The following is an 18,632-nucleotide window of genomic DNA, read 5'->3' on the forward strand; positions in this document are numbered from 1 at the left end:
AAGTGTGAAAAACTTTTTAGGAGGGGGAAAAAAAATGTTTATCTTGGTGATCTCATTCAGAATACATAAACTTTCCCAACAATGAATGGACAGGAAAGGTATGCACAGTTTTGAGAAGGCTTTAGCGAACCCAAAACAAGAAGTGGACACTCAGTTAAGGGTAGCATAAAATGTGGAGCGGACCAATTCAGTAAGGAATTGCACCCAAAACGTTAAGCTGATCCTTCCGCATATGACGCCTCAGAAGAGGAGTCATCAGCCTGTTCACAGTCCCCTGAGAGAAAACATCTTCTCCCGCCCCCAGATCCTCAGTTTGAGGGTCCTTGGGTAATGGAATGGAGCCTGTCGCATTTTATCCCAATCTGGGATGCGATTAAAGCCACTAACCTTTTTCCCATGCTATCATGGCTGAGAAAAGAAACCTTTTTTAGAAATATAGGCTGGAACTATGGCCCCTGAAGGCTCACTCTGACCAGCCACCCCCTTTCAGGGGAGGATGCCATTGTAGAGATGAGTTTTAGGCTTTCAGAGCTTGAGGGAGATCCCTTTAGCCTTATTTTGGGGTGTTTTTACCTCCCCTTCTGACCATAGCCCAATGCATAAATGCAGAGGTACTACCAGAAGAATCGCATCCACTGCTTTGACTATTAGTCCAGCTACTGCCGCTGCCTTTTTTTTTTTTTTTTTTTTTTTTTAAATTTTAGAATTTTTATTATATTTCCAAGGTAACAGTAGGCAAATACAGAATTACAGAAAAGAAAAACAAAACAAATACAACAAACCATACAGTGTCTCGTTATCTATCTGTACAACCTCGCATATAGATATCCGTAAACAGCAGTTGTAGTAGCTAAGAAAAGCCAGTTGCAGACACTATGTTGCCAGAGAGAAAACCATAGCGTGTAGAATCACGCCTACATGCAAGCTTGTTCGAAGTGGCCTTGCACCCTCTGGTCACCCTTAACCGTTGTGTCTCTAACGGCCTGGTCACGTAGAATTACCAATGATACCTATAAGATAGCGGGAACAAACAACAAAAAACAAAAAACAAAAAAAAAAAAAAGGGGGGGGGGGGAGGGTGGGGGAGGGTTGTAGGAGAGGAACCAGCTAGGACTTAAAGAGGAAGAATATAGAGGTAGAAAAGAGGAGAAAACGCTCGGATAAGCCTTCGAACGGATCAGGGGTGGGCTAACCACCAGCTACCCTCTACGTCCCGGTGTAGCCAACAACAAGGGAAGGCGCCACTATGTACCAGGGCTGTGTCTATGTCCAGATAGACTGTACTGTAAGCATTACCCACATGGGAGATGCCAGTTGGGAAAATTTCCACTTGTAGAGCATCACTGTCTCCTAAGATTGCATCAACGCAAGATATCTCTGGGAAAGTTTAAAAGTCCGCCACACTCCCCAGATTGCGGAAAAGCGATCAATCTTGTCCTGCGCTATATGAATCAGCTCCTCCATCGCTTCTATACGATTAATGCGAAGAAACCAGCTTTTAATCGAGGGGGGGGGACACAGATCTCCAAAGTACCGGAATACAAAGCCTAGCAGCATTGATCATGTGTATCGCCAAAGACTTACAATATTTCTTCTGGGGAATTTTCGATAGATGTAATAAATATTGTGCAGGGGTGAACTCCAAGGCCAAGGGTGAAACCTCCGAAATTACCTTATGTACCTCTCTCCAGTAGGGTTGAATCAGAGGGCAATCCCACCATACGTGAAGAAGGGTACCTATCTCCCTTTCGCATCGCCAACAATGGTCAGGGACCATCGGGAAGATCTTATGGAGCAGGTCTGGAGTTTTGTACCATCTCATCTTCAATTTGTAACCATTTTCCTGCGTGTGTACATTTTGGGACCCCTTATGAATATATAGATGTATACGGTCCCACTCTTTATCCGTTATCTCCTGGTCCAGCACAGACCCCCAGAAGACCAGATCTGGACTCCTTCTGGGTGCTGGGTCTTAAACATAGAAGCATACAAAGCCAAGATCACGCGGTTCTGGGGAGTCTTGCTGGAGCACAGAGCTTCAAAAACAGTGGGTTCTGTCAAATATCCCGGTCTCCTCCCTGGGTCATCCAAGAAGTGTTTCAGCTGTATGTATGGCCAATATGGGAACGTCTTGGTGGCAGATAGCTTGGCCAGGTCTTGGTGACTTAAGAATCTGCCCCTCCTAAAAAATTGTTTCGCCACCATCTCTGTAGACGGCCATTCCTGAGCCAAGAAACTGGCAGACAGTCCTGGGGGGAAGTCAGGGTTACCCCTAATGGGAGTAATCGGACTCTCTGTATGGGAGAGTGCCATTGCTTTGCAAGCCCTGGTAAATTCTTGTAGGGTCGCCCCAACAAGAGGGTGTATAGAGAGCTGGTGCCCTGTGGAGCGCTTAGTGCTCCAAGGAAGCGCTTGCAGATCTTGACCGACCACGAGCTTTTCGAGATCTGGCCAGTCCTTGCAACGTGTATGAACCTTCCAGTCCACTACCCTGGCCATGTGTACTGCCCAATAATAACGTTTAAGGTCGGGTAGACCAATGCCTCCCTTAGCTTTGGGTAGAACCAAGGTTGCCCACCCGATGCGAGGCGATTTGGAGCCCCAGAGGAAGGATCTACAGATTCTTTTAAAAGTTGCGAAAAAGGCCGGTGGGAGACGTATGGGGATTGTTTGCATTTTATAGAGGAGTCGAGGAAGCACAGTCATTTTGAGAGCAGCCGCTCGCCCAAACCACGACAGAGTCGGGACATCCCACCTCTGCAGCTCCTGTTGAATAGTTTTAAGTTCGGGGAGAAAGTTCCTTTCGTAAAGGGAACTCAGCTTACCAGGCAACTGTATGCCCAGGTATGTAATAGCATCTGAGTTCCATTTGAAGGGAAAATTGGCTTGGCATTGACGGGCAAGATCATGCGGCAAGGAAACATTCAGCGCGAACGATTTAGAGTAATTAAGTTTTAGGTTGGCTATGCGTTTGAATTGTTCCAGAAGTGGCATTCGATTTGGCAGGGACGGCAGCCGCGACTTTGTACTCCTTATGGCGTACTGTGATACCCTTGATGTCCGGGTGGAGCCTAATGCAGCGCAAGAGGGGCTCCAGGGTTAGGATGTACAGAAGGGGAGAGAGAGGGCACCCTTGTCTAGTGCCATTTCGGATGGGGAAGGCGTCCGACAGGTGGCCATTAACCTTGACCCTGGCCCTGGGGTTAGAATATAAAGCTCCAATGAAGGTACACATATTGCTGCCCAGGCCCAGGGCCCGAAGCACTGCTTGCAGGTAGTCCCAGGCCACCCTGTCGAACGCCTTCTCCGCATCCATGGCCAGAAAAAAACCCTCCTGTTGGGTAGAAGTCAGCCAATGATGGAGATTTAAGGCCTTGATCGTGTTATCCCTCGCTTCCCTCCCCCGCACGAAGCCCACTTGATCCTTCCCCACCCAGGCCGGAATATAAAACGCCAGGCGGTTCGCAATGATCTTCGCAAACAGCTTCAGATCCACGTTTAAAAGCGATATCGGGCGATAATTCTTAACGTCGGTGGGGTCCTTGCCATCTTTGGGTAACACTGTAATATACGCTTCTAAAAGCGTATCTGGAGGTTGGGGGACCTTAGCCAGTGAGTTAAAGGCTTTAAGAAATCGCGGTACCAACAGAGCCCCGTAGATTTTGTAGTACGGCACCGTGAAGCCATCCGGACCTGGGCTTTTACCTGGCTTCATTGACTTCAAGGCCGCCTCCCATTCCTCAGAGGACAAGGGAGCTTCTAGGCCAACACGCTCGTCCGCCGACAACGCTTTGGGACTATATTTGCCCAGAAATTCCCCAATCAGCCGCGAGCGAGTCCCACCCTCCACGAGGCTATGACCTTCTTCTGCTAAATTGTATAACTTACTATAGTAACGAAGAAATTGCTGCGCAATATCCTCGTTTTTTGAAAAGGAGCGGCCTGCATTATCTGACAGATGATGCACCGTCGTGGCAAGGGTACGCTTTTGTAAACAGCGTGCCAGCAGCCTCCCCGGTTTATTACCCTGTTAGTAGAACAGTTTTTGTGACAGCATGTGGCGTTTACGTGCCTGCCGAAACAATTCCTCCACCAGTTGGGCTCGGGCATCAGCTAATTGCTGTGCCACTTGAATGGCCTTAGTACGTTTGTGCTGTATCTCTAGTTTAGTAATCCCCCGTATAAGGTTCGTTATCAGTTCCTGTCTCTCCCTCTTCTTCCTAGCCGCTATCGCCAGAAGGTGTCCCCGAATCACACACTTATGAGCCTCCCATTGCATCATAGGAGACACATCCGGCGTATCATTCGTGGTGAAGTAGTCCCGTATGGCCTGTTCTATGCGGGTTGAATCTGCGGGGTCTGACAAGGTGGACGCATCTAGCCTCCATATTCTGGTCAGCCTCTCCATCTGTGGGAATTGCAAAGTCAGCGTGATGGGGTGATGGTCGGAGAGTGTCATAGCCTCTATAGACGCGTTAACTAGATGGGACAAATCCGTCTGCCGTATAAAAAGGTAATCCAGCCTCGAGTAGCGATTGTGCGGGTGTGAAAAGAAAGTGTAGTCCTTCTCACTGGGGTGAAGCGTACGCCATGTGTCATGAAGCGCAAGAGATGCAAGTTGGAGCTTGACTTGCTTTAGAGCCGAGTAAGGGAGCGAAGACGTGCCCGATGAAGTATCCAGCAAGGGATCAAGCTCTAGGTTGAAATCCCCCCCTAAAATAAGGAGGCCAGTTTGGAAAGTAGTAAGTTTCAATAGTACAGTTTTCAAAAATGGGATTCTATTAGCATTGGGACAGTACACATTGGCCAAAGTTATAGGTTTGTCTTTCCAGGTCCCTTTCAAAAAGAGGTACCTACCCTCCGGGTCAACTAGTTGATCAGTCAGAACAAACGGGAGAGATTTGGCTATTAAGATGGAAACACCCTTAGCCTTGGAGTCGGGTGAAGTTGCATGAAATACTGTCGGAAAGTGCTTGTCCGACAGGCGGGGAACAGAGCCAGTTTTGAAATGCGTTTCCTGAAAAAAAAGGATTTGCGCCCTATGTCTGTGGGCCTCTGCCAGAACACTGCTCCGCTTTTCCGGTACATTGAGACCTTTAGCATTCAGAGAGAAAACTTTAAGCGACAGAGGAGCTGAGACATGCTTCACAGATGACATGATCGGGGGCAGAGAAGATGTGTGGGCAGAAGACAGTGGTCACAACACTAATTCAAGAAATGCCTTAGTCCAAGCCCCGCGACAACGGGGTGGAGAGGGCGAGCCTGGAAAAAGGGAAAGAAGAGGAGCGAGAAAGAAAGAGGGTGGAAAGGAGAAGGAGGGAACAGAGAAAAAAGAGGGGGAGGAGAGAGAAAAAAAAAAAAAAAGGGGGAGGGGGGGGGGGAACCGCTATCCAATAATCCCCAGTGGAGGTCCCAGCCGTTGCTGGGGTCACCACTGAACGTATCGTGTGTAGTCTGGGGATATCCCAGGGGGAAAAACAACCAGAGGTGGGTATAGACCTGCTACCCCACCTAATCGCCCTGCAGTGACAAAAAGGAAAGCGGAATAACCAATTCCGGGTATGTTCAAGAGGGGAACCTGCCTTCTTGATGTGAGAACGAAGCCGAACAATAGAGGGAGACACTCAGCTATCCCCACCCAGGTGACACCCTGTCTAACACATAAATATGGGAAGAACCCCCCCTCTGGAGGGTTTGGTCTTTTGAAAAAGTACTAACCCCATAATAATAATTATTAACCCCTTGACCATGCTCTAAAAGGACCGTGAACCGGCCCGCACCCCTATTATAGAGCAAGAAAGAAAGAGTACTTCCGGCAGCTGAAAATAATATAACATTCTGCACCCAAAACCAACCCATAGCTTGTACCCAATAGTAGGCAAACAGTAGGCTGTACTACAGGTGGACCAATTCCTAGGATCCCCTACCCAGTGACCTTGGCCACTAAGGAGCAGCGAGGCAGAATCTTCCGCGTCTCCAGCCGCAGCAGAGGCTGCAAGATCTCCGATCTAGTTGCCAGAGACTGGAAGGGCGGAACAGAGGAGCGAAACTCCTCATTCTGCGGCGATGCTTCCGCATGGCCAAGAACAGCTGAGGCAGTACCATTAGTGCCCTGGAGGAACATCCAAACATCCTTACCCAATACAATGCAATCCCCAACATTAAACAAATGTAAATGACCATTAATCATTAAAATCATAAACCAAACAGTAACCATCCCCTATCGGGGAACATCAGCATGTCAAAAAAGAGCACCAAATCAAATATTAAACCAGTGCAACGGTCCCAAGCAGCAGGCGTGTAAGGACAAAGATAGGCACTGAGGGTGAAGTTAGTTCATGTGCTTTGCAGAGTGTAGTGATCAACGGCAGCAGTCCCAGCAGCGGAAGCCAAGATTAAGACTGTAGGGAGAACCAAATAGGGCATACTTCCCTTCGTAGGTCGGCTAGCCCATGGACTCAACTGGAGGGGCAGGGCTAGGGCCCCCAGTCCGCCGGGGGGACACACATTAGCATATAGGGTGAGTGTTCCATAGCGACAGTGAGCAATCCATAAGGGGGCAAATCTGGACCCCTACCAGCGAGTGATCGTCCCCTTTAGCTTTCTTAAGAGTCAAACCAAGAGTCAGGGGCTCTTGTCTGGCCATGGTAAGTGAAAGGTCCCTTAGTTGCCCAGATAGACACAATATAATATGGCAGTTCTCAACCCCGAGCCTGGGGAAAATACTTACAATCTGCTTCTGCTGCGGTCACAATCCATGCGAGCTGCGTCACCTTGCCAGTTTGCTGTCAGGACAGGCTGCTTGAGAAAATGCCATCCAGAGGGCCCTCTGGAATGTATAAGTATAGGTGCAGGTTCACGGGTCAGGAGAACAAACAAAGGGGTGGTAAGAAACTACTCACCCACCCCAGCAACTAGTCACTGGTCGGTTCTGCGGCGAACAGATGAGGGAGAAGCCCGTGGACTATCCTCCGTTTCCATGTCACCTCGACTCCTAGGAGGAGAGTTAGTAGAATTCCTCCGTCTCCTGGGCCGGTGCCTGTGTGATCGCGGCGTGGAGTCAGGCTGGGTGGGAATCCAGGGGTCCGGTCGCAGGAAGGCACTGTACCAGTCAGGTACCTCCACAAAGGGAATGTCCAGGGCATCACAGAAAGGTCTCAAGACAGCCGGGACTCTCAAGTGTGCCGTGCGGTTTCCAGCCGAGGCCTGTAGACAAAAGGGAAACTTCCATCTGTAGGGAATACGGCGGTCTCGCAGAACTTGTAGCAGGGGTCTAAGGTCACGTCTGTGCTGTAGCGTGATGGCAGATAGGTCTTGGAATAGTTGGATACGTGCACCTTCGTATTCTAGGCGGTCCTGGTTGCGTGCGAGCCTCAAAATTTCTTCTTTTTGAGTAAAGCTTACCAGGCAGCACACTGCGTCCCTGGGGGGGTCAGTATCCCTACCCCTGGGCCTCAAAGCTCTGTGGCAGCGTTCCATCTCCACAGGGGCATCTGGGGGTCTACCCAGCAGCGTGTTAAAAATAGCCCAGATTGCGGCCTGTAATTGGGGACCTTCCACTGTCTCTGGGATACCGCGTACCCGGAGATTGCGCCTTCGCCCCCTATTGTCCAGGTCCTCCATGTGTCGATGCATATCCATGAGATGTTGGCCGTGGACACTGGAGACCTGCTGCACTTGTTTAATGGCTGCCCCATGTGTCATGGCTGCGGCCTCCACCTGCTCCACTCTGGATGCGACTGCCCTGATGTCTGATCTGAGGTCTGATATGGCTGCAAATAGAGTGTTTTTAATGTCTGTGGCCACTGAGTGCAAATCCGCCAGATTCAGAGGGGGGAGGGACATGCGATCGGTGCATACCTGACGGCGCGGAGGCTCCCTGGAGATCCGGCGGGGTTGCGGACATACTGTGGTCTGGGGTCTGAGATGCGGCCTGCACATCCGCCGCTTGAGAGCGGAACATCGCCGGGATGTTGCGGCTGAGCTGCGTGGAAGGGTCTTGCGCCGACCGGGAGACAGAAGAGCTTCTCCCAGCCATCTTCCCTGCCAGAAAGGGGTGTTCTTCCCGCTGATGATAGCAAGATAGGAGACCTGGGCGGCGGAGCCCCTGTCCTAAGCTGCCATCTTCCTCCGCTGCCAGGCCACGCCCCCGCCGCTGCCTTTTAATGCTCAGCCTGATGCGAATAATAAATGTGTGAATAGGAATGCCTGAGTCACCAAACCTTTTGCATGCTCTTTAAAAACACTCCCTTGCCGGGCGTTGGAGGACACCAACGCTGCGCTAAGCCCTGCCCCCTCCATTGCATCGCACCCCCCCTTTTTCAAAAGAGTTTTCCCGTGCCAGCGGCTTGTGCATGAGGGAGGGATGGCGAGGAGACCTAGACAAGCCGCCTTGCAGGGGCAGTAGGAAAACAGAGTGGCATGCCGATCGTTTTTAGCTTTGCCCTTTCCAGGCGGGGGTGTCTGGTGGAAGAAACCTCCCCAACTTACCGGAGGTCTGCCTGCTACTTCCTGACACAGCGTGAAGAAAGCATGAGAAGGTACGTGCTCTATACAGCCCCCAGTGGTGACTCTTAGGCATGACAACATTTACATGACATTTCATAAGAAAATTTTAAATTCCTTAGAAAAACTCCACTTACTTATCCCGCCACAGGGCTTTCTGTGGTAAAACCAACAGACCCAATATTCATCCTTCGCGGTGGGTTCCATTAACAAACCTTCAGGAACTGGGGACCCTCAGGGAACCCACACTCCTGGACTTGTAATAGCACCCGCCAGTAAAACGTTATGGCCGAAAATACTAAAGCACTGGATCCCAGGGTCCAGCTCTCTAGAAAGAGAAACGTTGCAGGCAAAATCGAATTTCTTCGGACATGAGGCCCAGGTACAATTCAATTTGATAGCTCCAGCAAGGATTGCTACAGTGGAGCTCAGCACAGCCCATCTTTACTCATGACCAACACTTTAGACATTGGCAAAAAAACAGAGGTACTCGCGGTATGGGAAGGGTTATATAGGGAGGCAACTGTTTAGGCTGTGCCAGTGTCCAGCACCTGAAGATGGCCTATAACCCACATAATGATTACTATGGCTCTGTGTCCCGTGATGTACGATTAAAGAAATTATTGTTGTGTTTTCACATTATTTATTTTGCACTTTGTTACCAGTCACTTTATCATACACTGTGGTTATTTACACTGTTGATTTATTTGTACTGCTACCTTTAGCATTATTTTTTCTCCGATTACTTAGTTCTCTTTTAAACAGGGCAGCACCAACCCCCCCATTTGTTTTAAATTGGTAATAACATGCAAAGAAAACTGGCAATATGAATCTAAATCATATGGTACAACTGATACGAATCAACAGTTTACCATTTGACCACTGGGGGAGCTGTATTAGCATGACTGGGCTTCTGTCTGAACTGGCTTCCTGTTTTCCCCCTAGTGATAACTAAAATATATAAATAAGAGTTATAGATGGCTGGTTCTTGGACATAAGTAAGGGAATGTCTCGTCTCATGGAAAAAACTGCATTTGAATACTCCTACTAAATTATTACATTTTTTCCAACATAACTTTTATTCATACGTAGCTAAAAATAATGTATGTTTTAGGGCTTAGTGGGTTCTGTGCATAAAGAGATTGACGCACAGCTCTCACATGGATTTATCAGTTGCAATTCCCCACAAAGTAGTCTGTAATTAATTTAGCTCTGGATAGTCAGGCACATTTATTGGTTTATAATTCAAAGTGCACTGAATGACAATATTGGAGAAAAAGATGTGTGATCAGCCCTCTCCTGGAAATTTTTTGTGTCATGAAGTTTAGGCGGCACAGTGGTGTAGCGTTTAGCACTCTCGCCTAGCAGTAAAAAAAAAAAAAAAAAAAAAAAAGGGTCACTGGTTCGAATCCCAACCACGACACTACCTGTCTGGAGTTTGCATGTTCTCCCTGTGCCTGCGTGGGTTTCCTCCGGGTACTCCGGTTTCCTCCCACAATCTGAAGACATGCAGGTAGGCTAATTGGCTTCTGTCCAAAATTGGCCCTAGTATATGAATGGGGACCTTGGATTGTGGGCTCCTTGAGGGTAGGGACTGATGCGAGTGTGCAATGTACAGGGATAGGGACAATTGTAGACACTCACTCAGGTTGAACTGGATGGACTGGTGTCTTTATTCAACCTTACTAACTATATAAGTTAGTAAAGGGAACATTTTTTACATAGATATTTATCATGAATACCTCTGAAAACCACTTTGAGAAAAGGCTGTGACTGTTAATCTCTACGAGTTGACCATATCTGTACCTAAAAAAAAAAATATATAAAAAATAAATATACACATATAAATATACATACATACACTATATATATATATATATATATATATATATATATATATATATATATAATACAGAATATGAACAATCATAGGTTGTTATAAAGGGAAATTTGTCAAATTCAAAGACTGAATTAAATGTTTGTGTGCCATAATTTTACAAATTGCTGTATAGTCAGTCTTGCCAAGAAAAATTATTCATATGATAGTTCTGTTAAATAATCCCTAATAAGATAGAATATGTTAGATGTAAGACACAGGAATGTATAAGCTAGTATAGAGCTCCCAAATTGCAACTACTTTTCTAAAAATCTAGACATTACAACACTAGATAAGAAAAAAGAACAATAAAAAAATAAATAAAAAAAGGCAAATCTTTATATAAAAAGTAAGCTAATACCTATAGGACAGTCTGATAGTCAGCTTTTGTGCCAGTGCTTTACACAGTGACGTTTTTCCTGTTCCAGGTGGGCCTAACATAAAAAATAAAAATAAACACAAATTAACAAATGTTACAAAGCAAAACGTGTTTCCTTTTAATTATGAAATGCTTAAACATATATCACATGATCCATTACTGGTCTAATCTTGGTATTTATTTAATGTGGCAACATTTTCAGGTCTTTCATTCATTTTTACTTGTAGTATGATGGATAAAAATATTCGTGACTTTATTCTACAAGTCGGCCTGACTGCTTGGACCTGCTGGTTGTTTGTAACACATGCTGTGCAATTCCTTCAAGATTGTAAGTGATTATATCATTTTATAAAAATTTTGGTAAAATACTACACTATGTGGATTTTACTCTGCACTTTAACTTCCTCCATGGAGTCTATCTTGGCTTAGGAGATCGTGGAACCTTTGCATGCAAGATTGTGGTATACATGGCTATGTGGCAAGGCGTCTGATGGTCTCTATGTGGGATCAGAGCAGCTGGTAAGGAGCTCATGCAAATCGCTTGTGGCGATTCTTTTAGGGGGCACTCCTTCTTCTTGCTGCAGTTTAGAAAATCTGAGAACCTTTTTGCACTATATAACATATATATATTTATTAATTTATTTTTTTACAATATTTTTTGTTAGCACATTTTATATGGACTTTATTTGCACGGCTATGTCAATTTAGGAGGAGTTCATCATATGTTTAATTCACTTTTATTGTGTCTGCTTTGTGATTTATTGACTTATCCCTAGCACAAGATAGCACACTTGTTATTGTTTGGTTGGATATATTCTTTTTTTTTTTTTTTAAAGTGAACTTGAAAATTACATTTATTGAAAGTGAAATATACACCAATCTAATAGCAAACCACAATGCACATTTCTTCAAACTATATCAAAGTATCTTCAGAGACTATGTGTACACTTTTAGATATGTTCAACTTTACTTTAGCGTACACTTCCACTATCAAAAAGGGGCCTCTTTCTACTAGCTGTTGAGGCTTTTGAATTTTATGGTGGAGCTGGGAAAGAATTACCAGTAGTTCTAAAATTTTATGAAGTGTAGGACTTCAGAAAAATATGAAAATGTGAGTTCAAGAACTTGCCAGGCATACAGAGGAATACACAACCTTGCTTCCAATGACAAACAAGACAAGGCAATCAATGGCTGCTGCAGATTTATGGCTGATCCCTGTCCAGTATGTAAAAGTAAATTAGATTTCTATAAAGCCATCCAATTGCATTGACAACATGCAACTATGGAGCAGCAACCTCCCTTGCTCTTAGTTCTAAAGCAATTACCTCAACTGTACACTAGAACTTTAATCCCGAGTTCACAACCTTTGGCAGAGGGATCCAGCTAAGCAGGAAATCCAGGATTTTCTGTCCCTGGTGTTCTGCAGCAGAATAAGACATCTGGCATTTTTTCAGTTCTACGAGATTCTGGTACAATCTGTGAGGGATAAATAATCTACCAATATGTGCTCAAGTTTTCCATTTATAGTTAGAATTAGGGCTGCACACCAGCGCAGAGCGATTTTCAGGTATTTTTATTTGAGAGGTTTGCAAGAGAATATAAGTGTTTTAGATGTGTATTCAAGCTTTAGGTGTTTTTGTTTTAAGCCAATTGAAAACACTAGGAGATAGAGATTAGGGGTAGAGAGCTTCTGTTGGCCAGAAAATGCGCCACTGGGGCTGCACAATGAAGACAAGGCAAGTTGCAGTCGGGGTTGCTTGTGGTTTATTTAAAATACACCACTAAAAAGTACATTTGTCCTTTAACTATTTCCCCTCCTTAAAGTCCTGCTCAGCACTCTCTCATAAAGATGGCTGACAGACTGCCTGTACTAGCCAGTCACTAGAGGACTAATCTATAGACCAGTGATGGCGAACCTTGGCACCCCAGATGTTTTGGAACTACATTTCCCATGATGCTCATGCACTCTGCAGTGTAGTCGAGCATCATGGGAAATGTAGTTCCAAAACATCTGGGGTGCCAAGGTTCACCATCGCTGCTATAGAATATGTTAAAGTAAACATTAAAATAACTCAAAACACAAACTTAATAAAGTTAAATTAAAAGGCAATCTGCAGCAAAATATAGTCAGTCATGTTTACATTTGCATAGCACAGGAAGGGCTAGAAACTCTAAAAGATTATCATTGCCATTTGTGTCCACAAGATTGGCCCTCGCTGCATGGGCCAAAAAGGAATAGTAAATGTCTTGCAACAAGAAAACAAACCGAAACAAAAAACTACCCTGTTTCCCCCGAAAATAAGACCTAGCGTGAGTGTCGGTGATGACTGCAATATAAGCCCTACCCCCCAAATAAGCCCTAGTTAAAGTCCTTGTAGGTCTTATTTTCAGGGTAGGTCTTATTTTCGGAGAAACAGGGTAGGGCTTATTTGGGGGGTAGGGCTTATATTGCAGCCATGACCGACAATCGCGCTAGGTCTTATTTTTGAGGAAACAGGGTATGGTGGGAAGACTGAAGCTTTTGGATCAGGAAGTAAAGTCTCCCCAACAGGGCAGTAATTAAAGAGGGATTCCACCTACAAAAAAAAAATATTAAAAGCCAGCAGCTATAAATTCTACAGCTGCTGACTTTTAATAAATAGGCACTCGCCTGTCCCAGGGTCCAGCGATGTCGGCAGCTGAGACCGATCAATCGCTCGGGTCTCGGCTGCTGCCGCCATTCTAGGTGAGGGAATCAGGAAGTGAAGTGTTGCGGCACCCCCCTCCCCCCTGAAAGGTTCCAACTGTGACACCGGAGGGGGGGGGAGGGTTCCGATGAGCGGAAGTTCCACTTTAGGGTGGAACCCTGCTTTAATACCTGATTGGACCTACTCTAATTCAAAGCCTTACAAAAAAAATAAAAAATATACTAGTTCATTTTTTATTTTATTTTTTACAGGCATCACAACAACAGAAAGCAGGTGGAAATCTCTCAAAAGGACACAGAAACTGCAAAAAAATAAATTAAAAAAAAAACACTTTTATTTTGTAGAGTGGTCTCAGGCTCTAATTGTGGTTTGTGTTCTAACCAGGAAGATTACCCTGCAACAACTTCCCCTATTGAAGGTAGAAAGTGAGAAGAAGTCTCAAAAGTGAGAAAAAGCAACAAAAACCTAAAAGCCAATTAAATACAGTATCTTTTCTTGCTCGTTCTACCAAAATGACTGAATCTGGGCCTTCAACATGTATATTTAAACATTTGTTGTGCATCAAAACAAAAATAATTACCATGTAAAAGGACAACTCTGTTCCAGGCAATCAAGTTGCTATCAACATTTTTGTCGGAAAACAGCAGCGTGGTTGTAACATAATCTAAAAGCTTAAAAAAACACATAAAATTTGTTAAAATTCTATGAAAATGCATTTCCTTATCTTTTATAACTAACAATAATTATCTTTTGGTTCCAACTGCAGACTGCTTAGACAGCATACACTCAAAACCTTACAAAATCAAAATTCAAATATATAGCCAAAACACACAAAACTTAACAATTTAACAACTTTATGTAAACAGCAAAATAAAAAAGGCTACATACATATTGACCATATAAACCCTATTGCACACCTTTGTGTCATCAGTAGGGATGGGCCGAACACCCCCCCCAGTTCGGTTCCCACCAGAACATGCGAACAGGCAAAAGATTTGCAAACCCTATTAAAGTCTATAGGACACAAACATGAAAAATAAAAAGTGCTCATTTTAAAAGCTTATATGCAAGTTATTGCCATAAAAAGTGTATGGGACCCGGGTACTGCCCCAGGGGCCAGGTATCAATGCAAATGTTTATTCAGGAGCAGTGATTTTAATAATGGTTATGGTGAAACAATAAAAATGAAATATTCCTTTAAATATCGTGCATGGAGGGTCCCCTTAGACTGTCTGTAAAGTGGGGCATCTGTCTGATGTATTTTACAGTGCCACAGCAAAATTATATTTCTAAAAAGGAAAAAATGTCATTTAAACTTGATCGCGGCTGTCATGTATTGCCGGCTCCCAGCAATGCAGATAATCAACTAAAGAAAAAAACCGGCGTGCCCCCACCCCCAGTCCAGAATGGGGTCTGTGGGTGGGGGGCTTATCAGAATCTGGAAGCCCTTTGACAAGGGGGCCCCCAGATTCGGCCCCCCATGTAAATAGGTAGGGGTACATTTTTATAAAAAAATTAAAAATAAAGTGTCTCGCGATGTACATCCATCGTCAAACACGCCGCCCAACGGACATGAAAAACAAACAAAAAAAGACGAAAATATTCCGCCTCCATAGGAGGGTTATCGTCGACTGCAGTCTTTTTGCTGTGACAACTGTTATATATGCAAGGGGGGGACCCAACAGCTGATGACCCCACCCCCCTCTGTTGGCACATGTCAGAAGGGGCAGAGTCACTCGGTTATGTCATATATAAGTGTTTATCTGGCGCTCCAGATGGACTAATCCTTAGGAGTATAGTCTGTGGCTGTAATAGCTGGATGGTGATGTATCCATAGAAAGGGGTATTAAGGGTTAAAAAGCAAGGCAGCCATCCTTCAGAGTGTGTCCAGAACTCTGCAAGACATGTAAAAAAAAAAAAAAACAGAGAGGGGAGGCGACGACCTGAGTGTAGTATTAAAATGACGACTTTAATTGGATAATATTAAAAACACTTACAAGATGATAGAAGATGCATGCTCGTCAAAGTAAAGTGCAGTCATGGCATTCCACATGGCTCTGTGGGTCCCACCGCTGTTCAAGATAGCTTGAAAGGATTGAGCAGGTGGCTGGATTGGATAATCATGTTTCTCCAGGAGCAAAGGAACCAAGCAGCTCCACACAGACCAGCATGGACCATGGAACAGGAAGTGATGTCACTGGCCTCTGACTGGGCCTAGGCAGGGCTGGAATCTTGTCAATCAGGACTGCAGTGATGAAAGACTACGTGCTCGGAGCTGACTGCGCCTTCTATTAGCCTATAGGACTGCACTTTACTTTGACAAGCATGCATTTTCTATCATCTTTAAAGTGTTTTTAATCCTATCCCATTAAAGTCATAATTTTAATACTACACTCAGGTCACCCCCTCCTCCTCTTCCTGTGTTCGGCAGCCCCGCAGGAATGCTATCTGCATAAAGGGGTCCTAGAGAGGAAAGGAATTCCTCTTCTTCTTCCTGCTGTTCTGCCCTGTCCATGATGCCACAAAGCGTTAGCCCTAGCAGGAAGACTAGAGGGACAGGGTCACTGATGCATGCATTGTCGCTGCTCACCATCCTTGGTCTCCTAAAATGGTGATAGAACAGTTTATGCATCCTTAATTAGTAGCCACTGGTGTGGCGAAAAGAAGCCAAGCTCCCCTGAGCCTGCCCTGGTGCAATACTCACACAGATACTCATTTATGGCCTTCTGCTCTGCAGCCGCTGCAGCAATGTTGAGTTCCACCTGGTGAACAGGTCACAGATGAGGTGGTTGGTGGGCAGGTTGAATTCCCTTTGAATGTCAGCCAGCCGAGCACTGACATTGTAAGACTGCTGGAAATGGCCACAAACTTTTCTGGCCTGGATAAGCCTGGATACCTGGTCAAGAAACGTTGCACCACAAAATTCAGGACTTGTGCCAAGCACGGAACATGGGTCAAGTGTCCCAGTTGGAGGATGGAGAGTACGCTGGTGCATACAGCCATTTCTGGCTCAAGCTGCTGTGGTGTCAACCAACTCTGAGCCTGCTCCTGCAGAGCAGACAGAACCTCTGCCCCAGTGTGCCTCCTGTCTTTCCTAGGCCGACCAACTGAAGCACCGCATGGCATCTTTTAGCCTGACTGCTTGCGTAGCCCCTTGAACGCTTAGGGATTACTGCTGGTTCAGAGGACAATTCTGCACAAGAGGCCATAGAGGAAGAAGAAGAGGAGGGGGTAGAGCAGAGATGTGTGGCAGAATCACCACCATCTTTTTGGAGTCGTGGTGGGGGAACAAGCTCCAACACTGAACTCTGTCCTGCATCCTTCCCAGCTGCCAGCAGAGTTATCCAGTGCACCGTTAAGGAAAGGTAATTGACTGTTTCTATCAGTGGCAATATAAACCTTGCTGCTGATCGCCCTGTCCAACAAGGCCAAAACATTGCATTCCACATAACGGTAGAGGGCTGGAATGGCCTTACGTGAAATTTGCTTTTCGTTTTGGAACCTACCACTGTGCTACAGCACAGTCCACAACTTCATTAAAGGGGGCAGAGTCTACCAGTTGAAAAAACAGGCAGTTGCAGTACTAGCAATTCGGCCAAGCTAGCGTTTAGACACTAAGCATGTGGATAGCTGGGACAGTATTTTCTTTTTACGATTCAAAATTTGCCTGCTGATATCAACTGGTGGTGTACTGCTAGCAGATTGGCTGCAAGTACTTGTAGCGCCAATTGCTATACCTTCATTCCTCTCAGTGCAGGTTTTTGAGAGGACTGGAGGTATAGTAGGGGATGAGATCACAGATGAGGAGCAAGGAGAAGTCCGCCTTTTTTTTTATTATGTGGGTCTTTCAGGTGCTATTGCCAATAGACTGTATGGCAGGTCTTCATATATCTTGTGTAGCATGTGGTGCCCAAGCAGGTGCTGTTATGGCCACGCTTGAGCCGATTCAGACATAGATTGCAAACAGCAACAGTGAAATATACTGTACGTGTCAAAAAAGGCCAACACCAATGAAATTTTGGAAGTCAGTGGGGAGTCAGTAGCACCATGCACCTGTGGAGCTCTGTGGGGTTATGCAATAGGGTGGCTGCCCATAAGTAGGCCCCTGGAGCACATTCTGCCTCGGAGTTGTGCCGCCTCCTCCTCACTTTCCTCCTGTGTTCTCTGAGTCGCCCAAGTACAGTCAGTGAACTCATCATCCCCTCCCACTTCGTCACTGGAGCAAACTTGGCAGTATGCTGCAGCTGAGGGAACATGACTACTAGTTTCTTGTCCTCTCTCTAGGCTCGTGACTCCCTTTCTCAACTTGGGAACCAATATCGGAGCCTTCAAATTGCTGCACATCCTCCATCAGCATGTAACCGACACTGTGAATGAATGAAATGAATGAAATACTTATATAGCGCACAATGCGAACTGAATCGCCTCTAGGCGCTGTGGCGAGCTTTGATCATCTGCTAAAAGAGGAAGGTCTTGAGTTTTTTCCTAAAAGCCAGGTGATTTTCTTCCAGGCGGATGTTGATTGGTAGAGCATTCCATAGCAGAGGCCCTTGGACAGCGAATCTCCGATCACCCTTGGATTTATACCGGGCTTTGGGCACGAGGAGGAGGTTTTTGTTGGCTGATCGAAGACTGCGGTTTGGTGTGTAATGATTTATTTTCTCCATTAGGTATTGCAGAGCTTCTCTATGCACGCATTTGTGGGTGAGGCAAAGGGTCTTGAATGTGATCCGATTTTTTACAGTTAGCCAATGTAAGCTCCTCAGTGAAGGAGAAATAGATTCCCAGGGTTTTTTTCCTGTTATCAGCCTTGCCGCCGTGTTTTGGATCAGTTGTAATCGTGCAAGTTGATATTGTGGTAATCCTATGTAAAGCGAGTTTGCGTAGTCCAGTCCTGAATTAATGATTGTTCCAACTACCACTGCTTTGTCATTCTTTGGGATAAAAGGGATGAGTCTGCGAAGCATGCAAAGTAGATGGTGAGATCGACTGACTACAGATCCTATTTGCGCATCCATTGACATTTGTGCGTCTAAAATAACCCCGAGACTCTTCGCTTTGGTCTTTGGGGAGATAGTCTGCCCAAAGACGGTTGGTGGAGGCCAGGAGGTTTTGGTTGCGGGCTTATGATTTGGGTGTAAGATAAGAAGCTCTGTCTTTGATTGGTTCAGCTGGAGGGAGTTGG

General features: G+C 45.5%; 1 protein-coding gene across 4 annotated transcripts in view; it reads right to left on the reverse strand.

The window, feature by feature from the left end:
- Positions 1-18,632, reverse strand: part of TRIP13 (thyroid hormone receptor interactor 13) — a 187,251-nt gene that overhangs the window by 98,349 nt on the left and 70,270 nt on the right. For all 4 annotated transcript variants that reach the window (XM_077491827.1, XM_077491826.1, XM_077491825.1 and 1 more), the window contains 3 exons: positions 14,028-14,118; positions 10,743-10,815; positions 10,248-10,311 (listed from right to left, as the gene is read on the reverse strand). In XM_077491827.1, the coding sequence (XP_077347953.1) occupies positions 10,248-10,311; positions 10,743-10,815; positions 14,028-14,118 (228 nt within the window). The remainder of the gene's footprint in view (positions 1-10,247; positions 10,312-10,742; positions 10,816-14,027; positions 14,119-18,632) is intronic.

This window comes from Lithobates pipiens, unplaced genomic scaffold, assembly GCF_037356315.1.
Source record: "Lithobates pipiens isolate NorthernLeopardFrog02 unplaced genomic scaffold, aLitPip1_a1.2 Scaffold_19, whole genome shotgun sequence".
In the NCBI taxonomy this organism is placed as follows: Eukaryota; Metazoa; Chordata; class Amphibia; order Anura; family Ranidae; genus Lithobates; species Lithobates pipiens.